This window comes from Macrobrachium rosenbergii, chromosome 34 (genome assembly GCF_040412425.1).
Source record: "Macrobrachium rosenbergii isolate ZJJX-2024 chromosome 34, ASM4041242v1, whole genome shotgun sequence".
In the NCBI taxonomy this organism is placed as follows: Eukaryota; Metazoa; Arthropoda; class Malacostraca; order Decapoda; family Palaemonidae; genus Macrobrachium; species Macrobrachium rosenbergii.
This window is the reverse complement of record NC_089774.1, coordinates 1,794,646-1,814,783: the sequence shown is the minus strand read 5'-3', so window position 1 is coordinate 1,814,783 and position 20,138 is coordinate 1,794,646. Positions and strand designations below refer to the sequence as shown.

General features: G+C 46.9%; 1 protein-coding gene across 1 annotated transcript in view; it reads right to left on the bottom strand.

Annotated features, from left to right (window-relative positions):
- Nucleotides 1–417: 417 nt before the first annotated feature.
- Nucleotides 418–20,138, bottom strand: part of LOC136856046 (kanadaptin) — a 70,389-nt gene continuing 50,668 nt past the window's right edge. Inside the window, exon 12 of the mRNA XM_067133609.1 lies at nucleotides 418–1,277. Within this exon, the coding sequence (XP_066989710.1) occupies nucleotides 1,191–1,277 (87 nt within the window). The 3' untranslated portion in view covers nucleotides 418–1,190. The remainder of the gene's footprint in view (nucleotides 1,278–20,138) is intronic.

The window sequence follows — 20,138 nt, the reverse complement described above, 5'->3', positions numbered from 1 at the left end:
AATAGTTTTATATATACTTACCAAATAAGTACATGATCAGAGCCCTCCCTCCTTCCGTCTCATGGACATAGAGCATAAACGAATTGAGCTCTTTAGCTGTGTTGTATCTATTCTCCCCCGAAAATGGGTTTGGCAGTCTACCTACACCCAAAACAAAAGGGCGCAACCACAAATTTTGAATTTTGAGCTGCTGCGCAAAGTAGAAACTAATAGCTATGTAATTATTTGGTAAGTATATAAAACTTTATTTTATTATAAAAATGTCATTTTTGGCCTAGTTTTGGTCAGCAATTCTAGAAAAAAAAGCAGGTGCAACTCCTTTGCACCTCTATTGAAACATGTATGATGAAAATGATAATGTGACATTGAAGGTTCTTTGACTGGCATAAAAAGGGGTTGAATGATATTGGCATTAGATCAGTTTTAATGTTTATTCTTAACCTTGCAATCCCCCCCTTATGCAGTGCCCCATTGTATATAAGCACATTGTGAAAAAGAAGCTGATAAGATCTTTAAAAAAAATAACCACTAATTATAAATTACTTTACAGACAGTCTGGTACATTTAAATACTCATACACCTTAAATGAATGCAAACATGTTTTACTCTTGTAACAAATAATGAAAAAACCAAGAGGTCACACATTTAATAATGAACTGAAATTAATACAAAAAACCACAAAGTTGAAAATTAGAGCATAATTCACAAACAGTTTTGAGATCCCTCATTGCATCTCCAGTATTTAGAACTGATAATACTGTTAGGTATTAAGACAGTTTAAGCAGGCCACCAAGATAGGAACCTCTCATGGGGCTGGCCAGCTAATATTACAGTACTGTAAACATGAAAAGGAGACTGTTTGCAAGTTATGCTATAATTTTTCAAATTGTGCTTCAATTTTGAACCCTGGTTTCTTTCATTGTAAGGGATGTAAATTTCAAAATTAAACGAAAATGGGGTAAAAATCTTCACAAATGAATGTGTAACTGAAACATGAAATGTTAGAAAAAATTTAAATTTCTGTATGAATTACTTATACAGTATATAAATGTAAGATACTGAATCATCAAAACATTATTTTATCACATTCAAATTCCAGTATGTGGACTTATTTCTTATCCATAATGTTGAAAGTTTCTTGTACTTTTTCTATATAATACATGCCAAGAGTATCTTTATCTGTAAATAAATTAGGTATCTTCGTCAAGTCTACTCAATTTAATCTTCGTCTCTGGTTCTTCTTCCATGAAGGCATGATGGATTCTCATCCGACCATCCTGCAAAAAAAAAATAGCATTAAGGAATGAAAAATCATCAACATTATCATTATCAACATTTTTATATCATCTTTATCCTCTGTGCGGTTAGACGTGACATGAATTCGCTCCCCTCACTTCTGTCTTGTGCTCTTTTTCCCTGAACTCCCATCAGGTCTAGGTCCCTTTTCTGCACCAGTTCTTGGGCCTAGCTACAGGTCATTTCAGTCTTGCTTCTTCAATATCAGCTGACTTTCTGACCAACTGCTCCTCATCCCTTCTTATCACTTGTCCAAACCCTCTCTATCTTTGAAATCTCAAGTCTTCTGGACATCACATTCATGATCCAATATTTCATTTATGATATGATCTTGCCAGTGCACTCTTGCCATCAACTGTAATATTCTAATGTCACACTTTTTCAATATATAGCATATTTTAAAAGTAATTTGTATTTGTTGCATAAGATTTGGCATGTGACCTGAGCTGGAACAGCAGCTTAAACTTACTGACACAGTAGTTAACTATCGACAGGTAGGGGCAACCCTGCCCACCTGTCACTCTGCACTTCTGGCCACTGTCATGGATAGATGCCTACTGACTCTCTGCCCATCAGCAAGCTCAGGGAGGTAGAACAGAAGTTTCTACCTCGTCAGAAACAACTTTCTTGGCAGAGGAGAAGCTGGTCCTTCACAGGCGGCTTCACCTCTGCTCTCAGCAGTGGAGGTTGAAGTTCTGGTCTCCTGCAAGAGACCCTCCTTTTCTTCTGATATCTCTCAAAGATGAGGTAAGAGAGGGCCTAGCCTGATAGTTAGATGACAGGAACCTCACAGTAGGAGTGCCATTTGGCTTTCATCCCATGGAGATGCTTCTGTTTTCGGACACATCCAACAAGGGATGGGATGCACACTTGGAGTTGTTTGTGTAAGGTGTGTGGGACCAGGATGACTGGCACCTCCACATCATCATTCTGAAACTGAAAGCAGCTTTCTTAGCAATTCTGTAGTTCCATGGTAGTGTCATATGTCAACAAGCAAGAGGGATTATTTTTCCTCCCTCTGCATTGCTTGAGGAGTGGTTTGGTGGCTGACTCGGTACAGCTTTCTGCCAGGTACATTCCAGGTTCTGGAAACGTAATGGCAGACAAGCTCAGCTGCCAGAGATAGGTCATAGGAACAGAGTGGTCTCAACACCCTGGTATTGCAGAAAGGCTGTTTGAGATTTAGGGAGTTCCAGATGTCTACCTGTTTGCCACTAGGCACAACAGGAAGCTTCAGTTGTTCTGCTCAATAGTCCCAGACCCATGGGCTGTGATGGAGGACTCCTTTCAGCACTCACAGGATAGCCTAGTGGTTTATGCCTTTCCACCACTTTAACTGATTTGTCAGGTGATCAGCACCTGAATCTCAGAATGACTCTGGTGACACCAAAATGGCTACATGCCAAGTGGTATCTACAGTAGACCTGCTGGCTCTGCTTTGTGAGGTCCTGAGAGATTCCCCCATGGCACAATCTTCTGTGCCAGCCACACATCAGAGTAGGACATGACTCTCTTCCTCAGGAGTCTTAATCTTCGCCTGTATGAGGCTTTGAGAAAGTTGTCAGATGGGGATCTGACTCTAAAGACTTTCATCTTGCCCTTGACCTCAACAAAGAGAGTAGGCAAGCTTAGTGGCCTTTCCTTCGATGTTGAGCACTTGAGGGGATGAGGATCTGTCTTGCTTAAATTTGTCCCAGAGCTTGTAGCAAAGATTCATAATCCACCGGTCCCTGATGTCAGGTTCAAGTCATTTTTTATCCCCTCCCTAGAACTCAACATCTCAGCCTGGAGTGTCAACACTTCTTCAATAGTACTGGCAAGACCAAGAAAGGGGTGTCCAAAAACACAATCTCTTTTTGGCTACTTCAGACTATCAAGCTGGGGTATGCCTCATCTTGTGAGGAGGACAGTGGGTACAGTTTGGACGAGAGCTCATGAAGCCAGGTGCATTGCCAGACAATGGCATTCTGGAAGAACCTATTGGTTCAATGTGTTAAGAGCAGGAAAGTGGTCTTGCTAGACCATTTTCACCTCCATCTACTAATAGGACATTGCTCACAAGTACTTGGACATGTTTTCTGTGAGTCCTGTGGCACTGCTCTACAAGTTTTGTAGTTCACCCTGTCAGGATTGGACGTTATTTCTTTTAAACGACCTTCAAGGTTGTTTCCTTGTTGCCCGTGCTCCAGTGTTTTCGTCGAGTTGATGAAGGTTACATTGGTCACGGGCCGAGTGTCAACGTCAGTCAGGTTTTGGGTCTCTTCTAGACGCATCTTTAGCGATACACAACCAAGAAGGAAGTCTTTTTCGAGTAGCAGACAGACAGTAGCCTTGGTCTCATACAACACAGAAGGCAGTAGCAAGAAGTCATTTGGATGATTAACAGGTATGACGAATCTTTTAATTTCAGCGAGAGGATGGATTGATTGATTGATTGATTATGAAATTTAGGTCTTGAAGACCAAGTGCCGGAACCCATCAGGATTATTCAGTGCCATAGTTCTCTACGTTTGGATGTGTGGTGGACTTCTTTAGGCAACGAGGATTTTGAGACGGTTATATACACTGTCTTGCCGATACACTGACTGTCTTGACGAGTCAGCTATCGGCGAATTCTTGTGTTGAGGATGTATTCCTGTCATGACAGCTGGTTGCTGGTCATTTGTTGATTCGACTGATTTCGTTTGATTATTTTTATCCTGTTGGTAGTGAATGACCACTTCGACAGTTCGAGAGATTCTGTCGGTTGGCATTGCTTTGGTGTGTAATGATCACCATAATTATTATTTGAACCTTGATTTATTATATTTATTATAACGATGTTGTTGTTTACTGTATTTGAGCAGAAATGTGGCTCTGGTAATGACTTATTTCATGTTTACTGTTTAATTTATTGATAACTGCTGCTGTTTAATTTGACATTCATATGTTTGTAAATGTCTGTGGGTTTGTTCTGCAGTTAAAGTAATATTTATTTGTATTGCATTTAACATTTAAGGGGTTTGTTTATTTGATCTGTAAACTGATTTGCTGTTTATCATTTATATAATATCATGTTTAAGGTATTTACATTTTGATTACCATTAAGTATGATCATTGTGATGTTGTACTCGAGACTCAGAACCTGTACTCACTGTATATATATGTATAATAAATTAGGTTTAAGGAACTTTTCTCATATGTTTTGTCCCTCCTTTATTGCCAGTCCTGGTCATTCCAGTCCTATTTTGATGGTGTAAGTTCAAGAACCTGCAGAACCCAGGGTGAGGTTCATAACACTCAATTCACACAATTTATCTAAGATTTTCGGTTAGAGGGATGTTTGAGTGACTGGTTCTCCCTTCTTTTGTTTTCCTTCCTTTCTCATAGGGCAGAGAGTTGGACAGGTGGCCATGTATGGGCTGGACAGACATAGATTGCATGCTTTTCAAGGGATGCAAGTCTCCCTTCTCCCTAGACAAGGAGGGGAGGGCAGACAATAAAACAAATCTTTTGATCTTATTAGCTGTTTTTATTGTCCCAGACACTTTAATGGTCCATCAGCTTTTATTGAGTAAGGTGAACAAACCCATTACTTAACCCTTAATGGGCAGGAATCCTGATTATTTTGTGCCATACTGTTTGAATGAATTCAGTGGGAAAGATGTTCATAGCACTTCAATGGGCCATAAATGACTTATGGCAGCTATTTAGCTAGGCATGGGAGAGACCAAACGGTATGTCTTGAGATTTCATAAGGGGGATGTATTGCCTCACTGCAGCTCCAAGACATCTTTTTATTTATTTGCTCATATATATACCCAGGGATTGCTGCTGGGTTTAGTTCTTATCTTTTATGATAGTATGTCAGCTGTAATTGTAATTTTGCAAAGAAAAGTGCGAGGAAATATTACAAAAAACATGTATACCTCACAAAAAGTTACTGCATCTCCCCATCTCAGTAAATCTCGTAAATATTTTGCAACAAATATACTCAGAATTTGCTACTGATTTTAGTTCTTATCTGTTATGATACTGTGTGAGTTGTAATTATAAAAGTGAAATAAATTATTAGAAAAAACATGCATAACTTGGTAAAATTAACATATTTTTACGAGTGTCTTGTAAAAGAGGCCCCACACAGGGTTGTAAATAGTCACTTTCAACTTCCTGTGGAAGGTAGGGAAAAATTTTTAAATTTTTTTCCCACACCATGTGCATTTGCATATCTTCCTCTTTTCATTGCTGTGTTTTTTTTCTTAAATTGGCCAACCTTAAAGTCTGCCTGGTCTGGGGTGTGCTTGATATATATTTAGCCCATCCCTTAAGGGTAATGCCCAGAAGTCTGGTAGCATGTTCAAGCACACTAAGAGGTACAGGGTCCCATCCCCTGCTCTACAAGACCAGGAAGGTGACACCTGGATTGAGTGAGCCTATCACTTGGTTCAGGGAATACCCAGATTCCTCCCACTAATGGCTAAGCCTCCTATGTAAAGAAAAAAAGGTTTGTATTTGTGGAGGAACAAATAGTAAATTTTTAAAGTAATTTATATTTTTCCTAATATTCAAACCTAAAGTTCTTTACATTAATGACCCACCTCAGCCACCTCTCACTCTGGATCCTGGGCTGCAAAGCAAAGTGGAGTGCAGACTGGCAGGTGGGTGGGGCTTTCATCCTCCTCCTCCTCCTCCTCTTGATGGTTAACTACCTTGTCAGTAAAGTTTAAACGGCTGTTCCAGCTCATGTTCACGAGCTAAATCCAATGTAAAGAACTTAAGATTTGTTTGTTAGAAAAATATAAATTACTTAAAAAATGTACTATTTTTTCTAACATACAATCCCAAACTTTTTACACAGAGATTTAGCTTGTGAATGCAAGCTGGAACAACCATTTAAGCTTTACTGACAAGATAATTAACTACCAACAGGTAGGGGGAAACCCCACCCATTGGTCTGCAATCCACTTTGCCTTTTGGCCCAGGTGCCAGAGTGAGTGGTGGCTGAGGTGGGCCATTTATGTAAAGAACTAAAGGTGTGTTTGTTAAGAAAAATACAAATTACTTTCAAAATTTGCTATTTGTTCCTACACAAATGCAAACCTTCATTCATTACATAGGGGGGCTTACCCACTGTTAGAAGGAGTCTGGGTACTCTCTGAACAGACTGGTAGGTTTCCCCAACCTGAGATGTCATCTTCATGATTTGTAGGAGCAGAAGGGACCTCACAACTCTAACAAACTGAACGTATGTGACGTTACAGCTGCTAAACTTTTGTACTTTAAGTAACAAGTCTGCCTTCACTTGCTTAACCCTTACAGGCTGGGCTAAAATATAAATTAAGCACACCTCTAGACTGGGCAAACTTTAAGGTTGGCCAATTTAAGAAAAAAAAAAAACATCAGTGGAAAAAGGAAGATATGCAAATGCACATGGTGTACGAAAAAAAATGTCCTAAAAAATTTTCTGTACCTTTCACGGCAAGTTGAGAGTGAATATTTCCAATCTTGCTTCCAAGACACTTACAAGTTATACATGTTTTTCCTAATAATTTTAAAAATTTTATTTTCTAAAATTATAATTATAGCTACACAGTATCATAATAGATAACTAAAATAGTCTGTCCGGCTCTCAGCAATGCCCGAGGAGGTGGAGGAGACAGGTGAGAGATCCCAGGCACCCTTGCCCAGTCTGGTGAAAAATGAAAATTTGCCAGGTGAGCGAGGCTGTGGGTGGCCATCAACCCACAGTGATAATGTTTGCATGGGTCAGGGAGAGTAGTCCCACTAACGCAAATGTGGGTGGGGGCTTCCCCCGATCATGCCCTAGTCTTCTGAGAAGCTAAAGCTTCTATAGGCACCTTCCCAGGACCCCTGGCCCACTCTCTTTGCATAACAAGAGATGGATGAAAGAGCACCTGCTCTTGCTGAGCCGTGCTGGCAGAGGGCTCAGGGTCTGTAGACCAGAACCCTGGCTGGCCTGGGCATGGTTGCTACCGGTACTGGTACACTGGGGGTACAGAGTACCCCAAATAGTGTTTGCACCCTTGTGCTGCACCACTGGTGCAGCAGTACCACTAGTGAGAGTCCCATCAGCCTATCCACAGCAAAGGACTTGCTGAATGCCCAACGAGACTTCCTGCATGGAGACAAAGCAGCCTTCTTCCTCCTCTTCCTAGCTTTGGAAGTAGAAGTTGAGGTGATGCACTTGATAACAAATTATGATGACTTCCTTCTCTTCTTCTTTGATTTCTTCATCCTCTCGAGAACAGCCAAGGTCAGTGCCGAGAACAAAACCCCAGAACTGAGGATGGCAACTCCTAAGGGCACACTGCTGTTGACGCATGTGGAGAGACAGTGTAAATAGTAGGAGCAATTTGAAACCAGTAGATACTGTGACCATCAAAGTCGTGATGGTCACTGTGGGAGCAGTCATCAGCGGTACAAGAGAGAAGAGACATCGGCTCCCCTGAGAGACCCTGAGAAGCCCACAATTCTCTGAGTTACTTGTCCTCAGTTGTACTGGCAAGGAAAGCTGTGTTAGAAGGAGGCTCTTCCTTTTACCCTGAGATAGAGTGTATGCCAGAGGAAACTCTCCCTCCAAGTGAAAAGAGGCCTCAAGAGAAATGCCCAAGTAACATCCTCTCCCCTTCGATGGCTCTCCACCGAATGTGCTGTGGGATTTGACGAGGAGACTCTTCCTTAAGGATTAGTAACAGTGAAAGGAAGTTTTGCCAGAGTAAGAAAATTAGCAAGGATGACAGCTGCAGAATAGTGTATTCCAGTGACACTGGAGAGACTTTCTTCTCTCTTTTCTTCTTCATGGTGAACTTCAACCACTGTTTGGATGACCACACATGGTACTTGGAACATGGCATGGACTATATTGTAAATGTGCTTCCTGCACAAGGTGCAAAGAGTGTGAGGTCCACCTCCACTGAGAAAAGGAATTTATTTTGGGGCCTGTTCTTCCCTGCGCACCTGAACATTTGAGGTTTCCTTGAGAGGGAGTTGGATGGCTGATTTGATGGCTTTGGCTCATTATATCACAGACCAACCACACAAGCAAACAATAGTCTTTATTATTAAAGTAAATGGTAAAAGCCAGACAGAGAACCAACTAGACATACTGACACAACAGTGGCTGGAAGCAAGGTGGAGTGCAGGCTAACAGGTGGGTGGGGCTCCCCCTACTTATCAATAGTTAATTACCTTGTCAGTAAAGTTTAAACAGCTGTTCCAGCTTGCATTCACAAGCTAAATCCCTATGTAAGGAACAAAGGTTTGTATTTGTGTAGGTATAGTTCCTCTTTGTTCCTACAAGAATAGTACAAACCATCACCTTTTATATAGGAGTATCTTCAGCATGAGCTTGGTAACAAGGTAATTAACCAGGTGGTTAATAGGTGGAGATGGGGTTGAGTGGAAAAGCATCCCTCATTCATCACCCATCACCTTCACTTTTCTTTTTGGTCTTAGCTGCTTTTTATCTACGATGGGTAAAAAACATGAAATACACTGTTACAAGGAATGTGGCTGCCCTTGTGACCAGTTTATTCAACCATAGTGATGGACTCCATGCTGTTTGTGCTGCTTTCAGGGGTAGGGCCTGCTCTAGGGCTTTCCCTTGCAAGATTTTAATATTTGGGCTATTCCTTTAAGGTGGAGTAGCACTAGGCTTAAACCTGATTGTGGCCTCTCTCCTAAGGACATAGCAGCTTCTAATGTATGTGCTCCACTGCTGCTGTGTCACCCCGGGATAAATCTGATTGTGAGACTAACACCTCTGGTACTCATAGAAGGATGTGTCTACTGCTGTTTCAGCTTTCTCTAACACTGCTAAGGAAGAGGATCTTTCTGTAGCAGTGGTTCTCCCCATGGGCGATCCTCTGGTTGATAAGTCCTCAGTTAAGTCTATGGTTCCAGCCTTGACCAGCCCTAGGGGGTGTAAGGGGAGTGTAATGAGCATGGAGAAAGGGAAGACTTGCTGGCAATACTCCCCCTCCTCATCATCCTTGTCATTATTGTCAGACTTTTCTTCCTCCTCCCATCTCTGGCGGAAGAGGAAAAAGGGGAGTCGTAAGCCTTATGCAAGAAGGAGGACCTCTTCAGTATGCCATCCTCACACTTTGGGGCCAGCAGAGGTGCTTAGTCACCAGGTGATAAGTCTATCGCTGGCAGAGCTAGTGCCATAGCACTGGGTTGCTTAGACTTGAGGTCTGCTTTCACCTCATCCCACCATGAGTGATCATGCTCGCACTTGGACGAGGTTACAAATCTTGCTCGCTCTGCTTGATCACAAGCAGACAATAGTGAGAACCAGGTGCATGGGAGACTCCTCTTTCACTGGCTGAAGAAGTAGCAACTCATGCCCATGAGGATCTGATGGGACAAGACTGTCCCCACTCCTCCCAAGCCCCTTCAATCCAAGCTCTAGCAGCAGTTCTATATAACAGTATCTTGCTCTTTCGCGAGTGGAGTAACCCTGGGTGAGGTGACCATGGCTTATTGATCAACTGTCTTGAAGATAAACTTCGAATCCACTCCTGAAGCAAAACCCTCAGTTCAGTTGCCATGGTCATAGCTTTCACGTGTTGTTTTGGAGGGGGCGAACACTTTGATCTGTGGGTCTAGGAGCTCCCTTGCCTCAAGCAGATTGTGCAAGCTCCTTCCCCTGGTGCTTTCACACCAGAGAAGTTACTATGTACTGAAGGATGTGGAGGCTACAGGCAGTCCCTGGTTATCGGCGGGCTTGGTTATCAGCGATCCGGTTTTTCAGCACTTGTCTATTGATGAAAACCAGAGATTTTCAGCACCGATATGTGCTGATTTCTGCTTATCGGTACTAATAATCACGTATTGGCAGCGATACATACCTAAAAGAGGCGCTGATAAGCCCCAAAAATCGCCAATTTTCAGTTGTCGGCAATTTTCGCTTATCGTCACGCTGTCAGAATGGAACCCCTGCCAATAAATGGGAACTGCCTGTACATGTTTGTCACTCCGTGTCAGTCTGTGGGCTGACAAATGATCTTCCACTAGACCATCTCAGGATGAAAAGGCGTGTTATTGTTGGTGTCAGGAGGCAAGGCACTGACCTTCCTGGCACATCAGTGGGTGAACCTGATCCTTCAAAGGAGAGACATAGTTGCTGCTCTGTTTTCAAGACAGTGTCACATGAGAGTATAGTAAACCCCCTGTGTTCGCGGTCTCACGATTCGCGGACTCACCTATTTGCGGATTTCTCTGTGGAACATATATACACATTATTCACTTGAAAATTTGCCCATTCTCGGTATTTTTCACTGAGAAATATTCTCTAATTACTGTATTTTCATGATTAAAATCACATTTTTAAGAGTAAAATGCATTTTTCCTAACATACAAACCCGAGGTCCTTTACATATGGGGAATACTTTCGGCATAACTGAACTGGCCGCTAAAGACTTACAAGGTATGAGTTGGTATTACTACCAGCTGGGCATGTGGTTGGTAACAGTGGGAAACCCACGGTACCAACCGCCCAGATTCACGCATTCATTTTACTTTCTGGTCTAGGGCAGATTGTGGGGCGGCTGAGGTGGGTAACCTGAGTAAAGGACCTCGGGTTTGTATGTTAGGAAAAATGCATTTTACTCTTAAAAATGCAATCTGTTCCTACACAAATACAAACCCTTGGTCCTTTACATATGGGGACTCAAGATTTAGTGGGAGGAATCTGAGTGGAGGTCTCTGAATGACTGGAAGTTCAACGCACCTTATGTTCAACTGGGGTAAGAGCCAGGAGGACATGACCACTGGACCGTGAGCACCACTGTGAGAACTGTGGTGATACGGACCAGTCTGCTAGACCGTCCTAGCTGTGCCGAGGTTACAGTATGTAAACGATCACACAGCGAAGTGAAAACCAGAGAGAACCCTTCCCAGCCACATCAGGGGTGATTGGGAAACGTTGGGGACTAAGGACCAACATAAGGAATGGGTTTGGTAATTAGCCCGCAACCCCTTCCCTGCCTTCCAGGGGAAAGAGGGGACATTACATCTAATGTGTACCTGAAAGGCAACAAAGATAGGACACTCAAGTAATGAAACTCACCTGCGTCAGACATCTGGTTCACCTTGTACAGCCTAACTCTCTGCCCGAGGGAAAGGGTAGGATGACGGGGGGGAAGAGAGAGCCAGTCACTCTCCTTTCACGCCTAATCATGCACGTACAACAGACGAGACACAACTCTGTCCTATACGGGAGCTGGGTAAGTTACACAACTTGTTGAGCAGCCACCACTGGTCCCAAGGAGAAGGTATCCAAGGACCGATGGGTAACATCCCTTAGGCAAAAAGAGGTGAATGTGGTCTGGCGTGACCACACCCCGCCTTCAGTACCTGCTGAACTGACAGGTTCTTCTTGAATGCTAAGGAGGGCGCAATCCCCCTGATTTCGTGAGCACGGGGGTGCAGAGGGCTGGTGACGTCCTCGCCAGCTGTTGCATACGCCTTCGTGATAACCTCATGAACCCAGAAAGAGATCGTGTTCTTGGACACCTGATAACCTCATGAACCCAGATTCGCTTCAGATAGCGCGCCCGTACAGGACAGTCGTAACTCGTCAGGGTCATTATCTACAAAGTCACTCAGGGATGGGATCGTGAAAGACTCAAACCGAGCGTCAGGGACCGCTGGGTTTTGAGTTTTCGCTACAAGCTCCGGGACAAATTCGAGCATTACTGAAGCCCATCATCTCGAGTGTTTAACTGAAAAGGAAAGTCCCTGTAATTCGCTAATCCTCTTCACCGATGCCAGGGCTAGAAGGAAGATGGTCTTGAGAGTCAGATCCCTGTCTGTGGCCTCTCGTAGTGGCTCGTAAGGGGCACGAGTTAGGCTCCAAAAAACGAGGGACACGTCCCACTCGGGGGGCCTGCGTTCCCTGGGTAGGCAAGACTGTTCGAAGCTCTTCATCAGCAAGGATATTTCCAGGGATGGTGAAATATCAATGCCTTTCAGCTTCAGGACCAAGGCTAAGGCCGCCCTTTATCCTTTCACTGCTGAAACAGATAAGAGTTTCTCCTGACAAAGAAAGACGAGGAAATCTGCTACCTGCTGAAGAGTGGCTCCAACCGGAGAGTAACCCTGTCTACGACACCAACAACAGAAGACGGCCCGCTTACCCTGGTAAACCGCTGCGGAGGACTTTCTGAGGTATCCTGCAATCTCTGTCGCTGCCCAGCGAGAAAAGCCTCTCGCTCGCAAGAGATGGTGGATAACCTCCAGGCAAGAGGAGACAAGGAGGCCACGGCGTGGTGGTACCGTTCTACGTGGGGCTGACGAAGCAGGTTGTGCCAGAGGAGATGTTCTCTCGGAACGTCGGAGAGCATGGTCAGCAGGTCTGGATACCAAGCGGCTTCCGGACGCTTGGGGGCCACCAGGATCATACGAAGGTTCGTCGACACCAGAACCCGACTGAGAACTGGGCGAAGGAGACAGAACAGGGGAAAGGCATAACACTTCGAGGTTGTCCCACAAATGTTGGAAGGCGTCTTCTGCAGCTGCCCATGGGTCCGGTACGACAGAGAAGAAGGTCGGAAGCTTTCTGTTGTACCGGGTGGCAAACAGGTCAACTACTGGATGCCCCCACAGGTCGAAGAGCCTGTCCGCCACGCTCTGATGGAGGGACCACTCAGACCCCACTACCTGATCCTGACGGCTGAGCATGTCTGCCAGGACATTCCTCTTGCCTGGAATGTACCTGGCCGACAGCTCCACAGAGTGGGCGACTGCCCATTGGTGCACCTGCAACATCAACTCGTGAAGAGCTCGGGAGACAAGACCCCCTTGCTTGTTGATGTGTGCCACCACGGTCGTGTTGTCGCTCATCAACGCTAACAAGTGTCCCAACAAACGGTCTTGGAATCACTGAAGACCTAAGAACGCTGCCTTCATCTCCAAGGCGTTGATGTGAAGGTGACTGTCGTGCTGGTCCCACACGCCCGAAGTCAGCAACTCCTCCAGGTGTGCGCCCCAGCCCTCCTTCGATGCGTCCGAAAAAAGAAGCAAGTCCCGTGGGGCAAGAAGACAGAGGTGTCCCTATGCAAAGGTTCCTGTTGTCCAACCACCAGGCGAGATCATCCCTCACCTCCTGAGAGATGGGGACGAGAATCGACTGGGGTTCTCGAGATTGATCCCAGAAGTCCCTCAGTCTCCACTGGAGAGACTGAAGGTGGAGTCACCCGTGCGGAATGAGTTTCTCCAAGGACGACAGATGGCCGATCACGACTTGCCACTGTTGAGCAGGCTGGTCCTGTTGTGACAGGAACTGCCTCTCCACCTTCTTGAACGTGCTGATCCGAGCCTGAGAAGGGAAGACTCTGCTTGCTGCCGTGTCGATCAGCATGCCCAGGTACTGAGTCCTCTGTTTGGGAGTGAGATCCGACTTCCGAAAGTTGATCAAAACACCTAGTTTGTGACACAACTCGAGGAGATGATCCCTGTCCTGTAGCAACTGCAAGCAGGAGCTTGCCAGGATTAGCCAATCGTCGAGATACCTCAGTAGACGTATCCCGCGCGAATGAGCCCAAACTGAAATGAGGGTGAACACTCTCGTGAACACCTGCGGAGCGGTCAACAGACCGAAACAGAGAACCTTCAATTGGTAGACCACTCCGTTGAGGACAAAGCGAAGGTACCGACGAGACGATGGATGAACTGGTACCTGAAAGTACGCGTCCATCAAGTCGACCGTCAGCATGAAGTTGTTCTCCCTGACGGCCGACAGTACCGTGCGTACCATCTCCATCGTGAACCGTGTCTGGCGAACGAAACGATTTGGGAGAGAGGTCAATCACCGGTCTCCAGCCGCCGGAGGCCTTCTCCACAAGAAAGATCCTGCTGTAGAAGCCCGGGACCGATCCTCGACGACTTCGATGGCCTCTTGCTCAACACCATTTCAACCTCCTGAAGAAGGGCCTGTTTCTTTAGGGGGTCTTGGAGATAAGATGGGAACTGGACCGGAGTGTCGGTGAGGGGAGGTGGTAACACAAAGGGTAGAAAATATCCCTACCGAAGGACATCCACTACCCAGGTCTCTGCTCCGTATCGCTGCCACGTTGCCCAATGACTGGATAGGCACCCCCCTACCGACAGCAGCATCTAAGGGGGCTCGCCATCCCTAGTGAGCTCCTCCCTTCTTTTTCTTGCCCTTACCTTTCCTCTTGGGGGGGACAGGTTGGCGAAAGGGACCCTGTGGTTCCTTCTGAGGAGGCGAAGAAGTAGAGGGCTGGACTTTACCCCGAGTGGCCGTCGAAGCAGACTTCTTCGGGGCTGAAGCCTGGTTCAGGACTGGGCTGGACAGGACGAGAGGGCTGCGCAACACCTTTCGTCGCTGCCTGGTGGACAAGACGGGTGCATTCGTCTGCCTTTCTCTTGTCCACTGCAGGCCCACCTCCCCCTTGGGGAAGAGGGAGGTGAAGTCCAGAAGAGGTCCATTACACAGAGACACTGCAGCTTCTGGTGTGACCAAGATCCGGGATAGCACCGCATCCCTTCTCTTCTCTTCAGCACCAGGTTGGCCCAGAGGTTTGCTGCCTGGTGGATTATAAAGGAAATAGCCTTAACCCCAGACTGGCAAAGGCTCCTGAAGGTCGGATCCCGCTCTGGGGAGAGAGGGAGGTGACAACGTCCAGGCCCAGTTGTCGAGGGTCGCCTGGAGGGCAGACAGAGCTGACCCTCCAAAGCGCTCATCTCAGCCAGAAAAGCTCCTGCTCTCCCAGTAGCTGAGCCGAAGTGGTGGCACTAGGTGCCGGGAGTCAGCCCTGGTTCCACGACCTTCTGCTGCAGCACCACCTTCCGACAGAACGGTTTTCTGTCTTGGTAGAGGGGGAGGTAACAGCTTGGTAAATAGCCTTAAGTCGTTCACCTGGCTGAGAACGCTGTCCGCTAAGGGAGACCACGGTAGACCAAGAGAGGGTTTGGGCTCCCTCCTGGAGGCATAGAACTCCTCTAGCCTGGATGACTGTTCTTCCAAAGGGGCTGGAAGTGGTCCTCCAGGCCCAGTTGACGGATCAGCGCAACAACTTCTACAAATCTCTGCCTGGAGTGTCCGGAGACAGGAAGAGGACCCTCCGAGAGATGGTCATCGGGAAGGCCCCACCCGCAGGAGAGCCGAGACAGACCCGTCTCTCTCTCTCAGACAACAGCAGCGCGACCTCTCGTGGTGGCAGGGAGGCCAGGTGCCATATGCCCGAGGGCCTCAGCCCTGGCAATCCTACCGACCTTCTGCTCTCCCTGAGAATCCCAAGGAAGTTGAGGGGGTGGAAGAGACAGAGCGAACACTCTTCTGTCATTGGTATAGCCAGTGGAGGTAACAGACCCTCGGTCCCCAACCCACAATGGAGGATCATGATAGGGCCTAGACGGACTGGCTCGTTCAGGCCTGGCACGACGATCAGGGGACGGTCTCCTCACAGCCAATCCAACGCTGGATGACCACTGGGGCATGCAGAGGAGAGAGGAGGGTGCCGATTGAGGCCCTGTTCCTATCGTCTGGAGGCCTTCTTCGGTGTCGAAACAGACGAAGAAGGCTGTGGGGATCCTTTCATTGATATCCCCGATGTCTTCGGGGACGAGATGTCCTTGGGCACCCTCCCCGCCGTACCCTTGTCCGATTTGGGCAAGGGTGACGGTTTAGGTGGGGGAGAAGACTGAAGGCTCTTCCCCTTCTCCCGTTCTGTGCCCAAACTTGTGATGGAGGTCAAGACCACGCGGTCTCCCGGAGGAAATCGTGCTTTCGGCGACACACACTTGAGAGGCGCGAAACGGAACCAGTCCGGGAAGATGAAGCTCCCGAACCATTCGAGGAGGGTACTGAGGTGTCCTTCTCAGCGGGAGAACCAGCAGTTCGTCCGGGGTGCTGCTAGCAGAGCAAGTCTTCTTAGGAGGAGGAGGAGCTGCCCTCCCCTTCCTAGCCCAATTGGACTTAGAAGAGGGAGGGAGAAAGGAGGACGAAGACGGGGATGGTTGACGAGTACGCTTCTTCTTCTTATCAATCAGAGATAAGACTGCATCCCCCAGCTTGCCGAAGACAGACCATACGGGGTCGATGGAAACTGGGGCAGGAATGGAAGCAGGAGCAACTGGTCGAGGCGAATCTAGCTGGGAGTGTCCGCTGTCGGGAACAATCAGTGAAGCAGGGAACGTCAAACAGCTAGGGGTAGGCACGGGTAACAGTGGAAGTGAGGCAGGAGGCGTGAGAGCGTAGCCGGGAGGCTGTGGAGTGACAGAGCAGACCGAGCCGGTCAACGTCAACACAGATGGCAGGGGTAGGGACCGCACCATATGCATGAAGTGTTCGCACCGAAGTCACCACGCTCCTCGGCAACACAGCAATAACGGTGTTGGTCGTGAGAGCATCCACCATGTGAGCAGTGGGGGAGGGGGCAGTACCCCCGCCCGCGCCACCGAGCTGATGTGCTTGAGAAGCGATGACAAATCAGAATTGCCAACCATCCCGAGCAAAAAGGCAGGCAGGGTCCGCCCCCAATCCAGGAATGAGGGACTCTGGGTGAGGGGGGGGAACTGAGAGGAGTGTAGGCTAGGACGACCAATAAGACTGAGAAGGATTAACCACAATTGGAGTTGAAGGAGCCAAAGACAGCCCCTCCGATGCCTTGGATTTCTTCCACTTATATCTGGGTCTGCGAGAGTACCTATCCCACTGCTCAGGGGACCAAAGCCTACACTCATCACAGGGGTCATCAACAGTACAATCAGGGGGATCCTTGTTCCCTTTGCAACATTTTAAGCAAAGGGAGTGGGGGTCCGATTCCGCACTACAGCGGAAGGCGCCGCACTTTTTGTCCTTACCAGGGCAAATCCAGCGAACAGGCTTATCCAAGTCATGGGTTTGCAAAAGATCATCCATTTTACAAACACGCACAAATACACGGGAACAAGCCAAAATGAAAACAGGAACAAACATACCGTGAACAGGTTGAAGCTTTAGCATCCAGAAAGTCCGAGCAGAGAGCCGCAAAACACGTCCCCATCAGACAAGGCCGGAAAGTAAAGTGAGTGCGTGAATCTGGGCGGTTGGTACCGTGGGTTTCCCACTGTTACCAACCATATGCCCAGCTGGTAGTAATACCAACTCATGCCTTGTAAGTCTTTAGCGGCCAGTTCAGCTACGCCGGAAGTATTCCCCATATGTAAAGGACCAAGGGTTTGTATTTGTGTAGGAACAATGCACGTTTTGTGATGAAACTATTAAAATACTCAGGTATAAGCATTTTTAGAGGGTTTTTTGTGTTTGAACTATCAAAATAGGCAGTTCTAAGTGTTTTTAGAGGGGTTTTAAGTATTCGCGGATTTTAGCTATTTGCAGGGGGGGTGTGGTACGCATTCCCCACAAATACAGGGGGTTGACTCTGCCCTCAAACTGCAAAACAGCTTGTCCTTACTTTTTCTGCAGAGTAAGGTGGAAGTAGTAGTGGATTGAAGTGTTGGTGTCCAAAAACTCTGATCACCTGTGTTGTCTTTGAGCCTCCTGCTTCAAAGGCAGCTTCGTCCAAAGCTAAGGGTTTGGGTAAGCCTTCCACGTCTGGGATAACAAGGGAGCCTGCTCCTTGTAAACCCAGACCAGGAGCCCATTCTTTTTCCTTGCAGAATGGCAAGGAGTCTTCTCAGCTCTCTTTGGTCCTCAGAGGTAATGGAGGAGGTCAGTTTCTGTCCCAGAAGGAACAACCAGCTTGGCTTTGGCAGGTGATTCTGGGTCATCTGTCATCCTTAGGGAAGCTCAAGCCTCATGGGTGGTGCCACATGCAGTATCTTCAATGGTAACTAAAGCGACACTGGAATGCCTCTTGAGATCCTCGGTCCCAACTCATTCCCCCTAGTCGGGAGGTAATGGAGGACTTAGCATGGTGGACAGATGACAGAAATCTCTTACAGGGAGTTCTGCTAAACCCTTAGCCCCCAGAAATGCTTCTGTTAACAGATGCACCAAAGGTGAGGTGGGGTGTACATCTGAGAGGAAGGTTTGTTTCAGGTGGGCACTGAAGGACACACCTCATCTGCATATCAGCATCCTAGAAATTCATGCACCATTCCTAGCTTTACTGGTGGTTTAGAAACAGTTGACAGGAAACTTGGTAGTGTTGATGAATGACAACACAACCTTTGTGGTGTACATCAGCAAATGGGGAGGGTTGTGTGTCAAGTTGTCTGCAAGATCCATTCCGGGCAGGCAGACTGTGATTGCAAATCTGCTCATTCGTCAAGGTCAGGTGGTGGGGACAGAATGCCCCCTGCACCCTCAGGTAGAGAAATTCCTCAAGTTACGCAGTTCTTCAATGCTTGACTTTTTCCATAACCAGGCTGAAAAGAAATCTTTGTCCTCTCCAATTCCGGACCTCTGGGCAGTGATGGAAGATGCCTTTCAACACTCCTGGGACAACCAGGGTGTTTACTTGTTTCCACCTTTTAAACTTCTCGGCAGGGTAATAAACCAAGTGTTTGTCACCCCCAGTCTTTGGATGACTCAGGTAGATCATTGTTGGCCACATGCCAAGTGGTATCCTGATCTGCTGTCTTCTGGTCAAGGTACCATGAGAGTTGCCAGAGTGGCCCACCTTTCTGTGCCAGCCACACATTTACTGGTACTACCAGGCAATGCACTCCCTGCATCTTCATACTTAGAGGTTATCCAGTGTCTCCTGCGAGAGAGAGAGAGAGAGAGAGAGAGGCTTTTCTCGCAGGGCTGCAAAGGAGATGTTCAGGTATCTTAATCATTCTTCAGAGAATGTGTTTCAGGGAAAGTGGGCCATCTTCTGTAATTGGTGTGTAGAAGAGCCACCTCTCAGTTGCAGCATTTGTTTTGCATATCACAGACTACTTCATCTACCTTCGCTGAGACAGGCTCCTTTCATTAGGCTACTGCTTGGCCTTATCACAGGTTTTCAAACTGAAGGGGTAGACTTCTCGTCTTTGGTGGAGTTGTCTATGCTGATGAGGTGTTTCAAACAGTCTTGTCCCCCTTGAGAACTCCAGTTGGTTGGGATGTGCCCCTGGTGCTTAGGAATCTTAATAAGGCACCTTTTGAGTCATTGTCTCAGTCCTCGTACCGAAACCTTACGTTTAATATTATTTTCTCTTAGCTTTGACCTCAGCTACAAGGGTGGAAGAGTTGCTTGGCCTGTCATATTTTGTCCTGGAATTTGAAAAAGTGGGGACCTCTCTCATTCTCATTTGTTCCTAAGCTTTTAGCCAAAGCTCAATATCCAACTACACCACATGACCGGCTTGAGTGTTTGATGATCCCATCCCTCCAAGACTTTATAGGTGGGGACCCAGATGAGATGTTGCTCTGCCTGCTTCATGCTATTAGGCACTGTTTGACAAGAACCCAATCCCAGATGCTAGAGCAAAGGCACAAGGAGGGGTCTTGAAACACCCTTCCTTTCTGGTTTCATGGTGGGCCTACCCCTCCTCTGAGAAGGGAGCTGGCCTCCCTTCTTGTGTGAGACCTCACGAAGTCATGTTTGGGTCCATCCCCAGCTCTTTGGAAGAACTTATCAATTTTCTAGGTAATGAGGGCAGGTGGCTCACATAGACTGACAACCTGTACCTCATTCTATCTGATGAATGTTGCCCACAAATCCCTATCCCTAGATACCTTTTCCTTTGGACCTGTGGTGGCTGCCCAACAAGTTGTGTAGTCACCCAAGCTTTCCATAAGAATTTCTTGGCTTCCCATATAACGAGGGTGGCTGTCTGGCATAGACAAACCACCTTCACCTCATTCTACTTGAGGGACATTGCTCAGAAGTCCTTGGACACTTTCTCTTTAGGATCTGTGGTGGCCGCTCAATAAGTTGTGT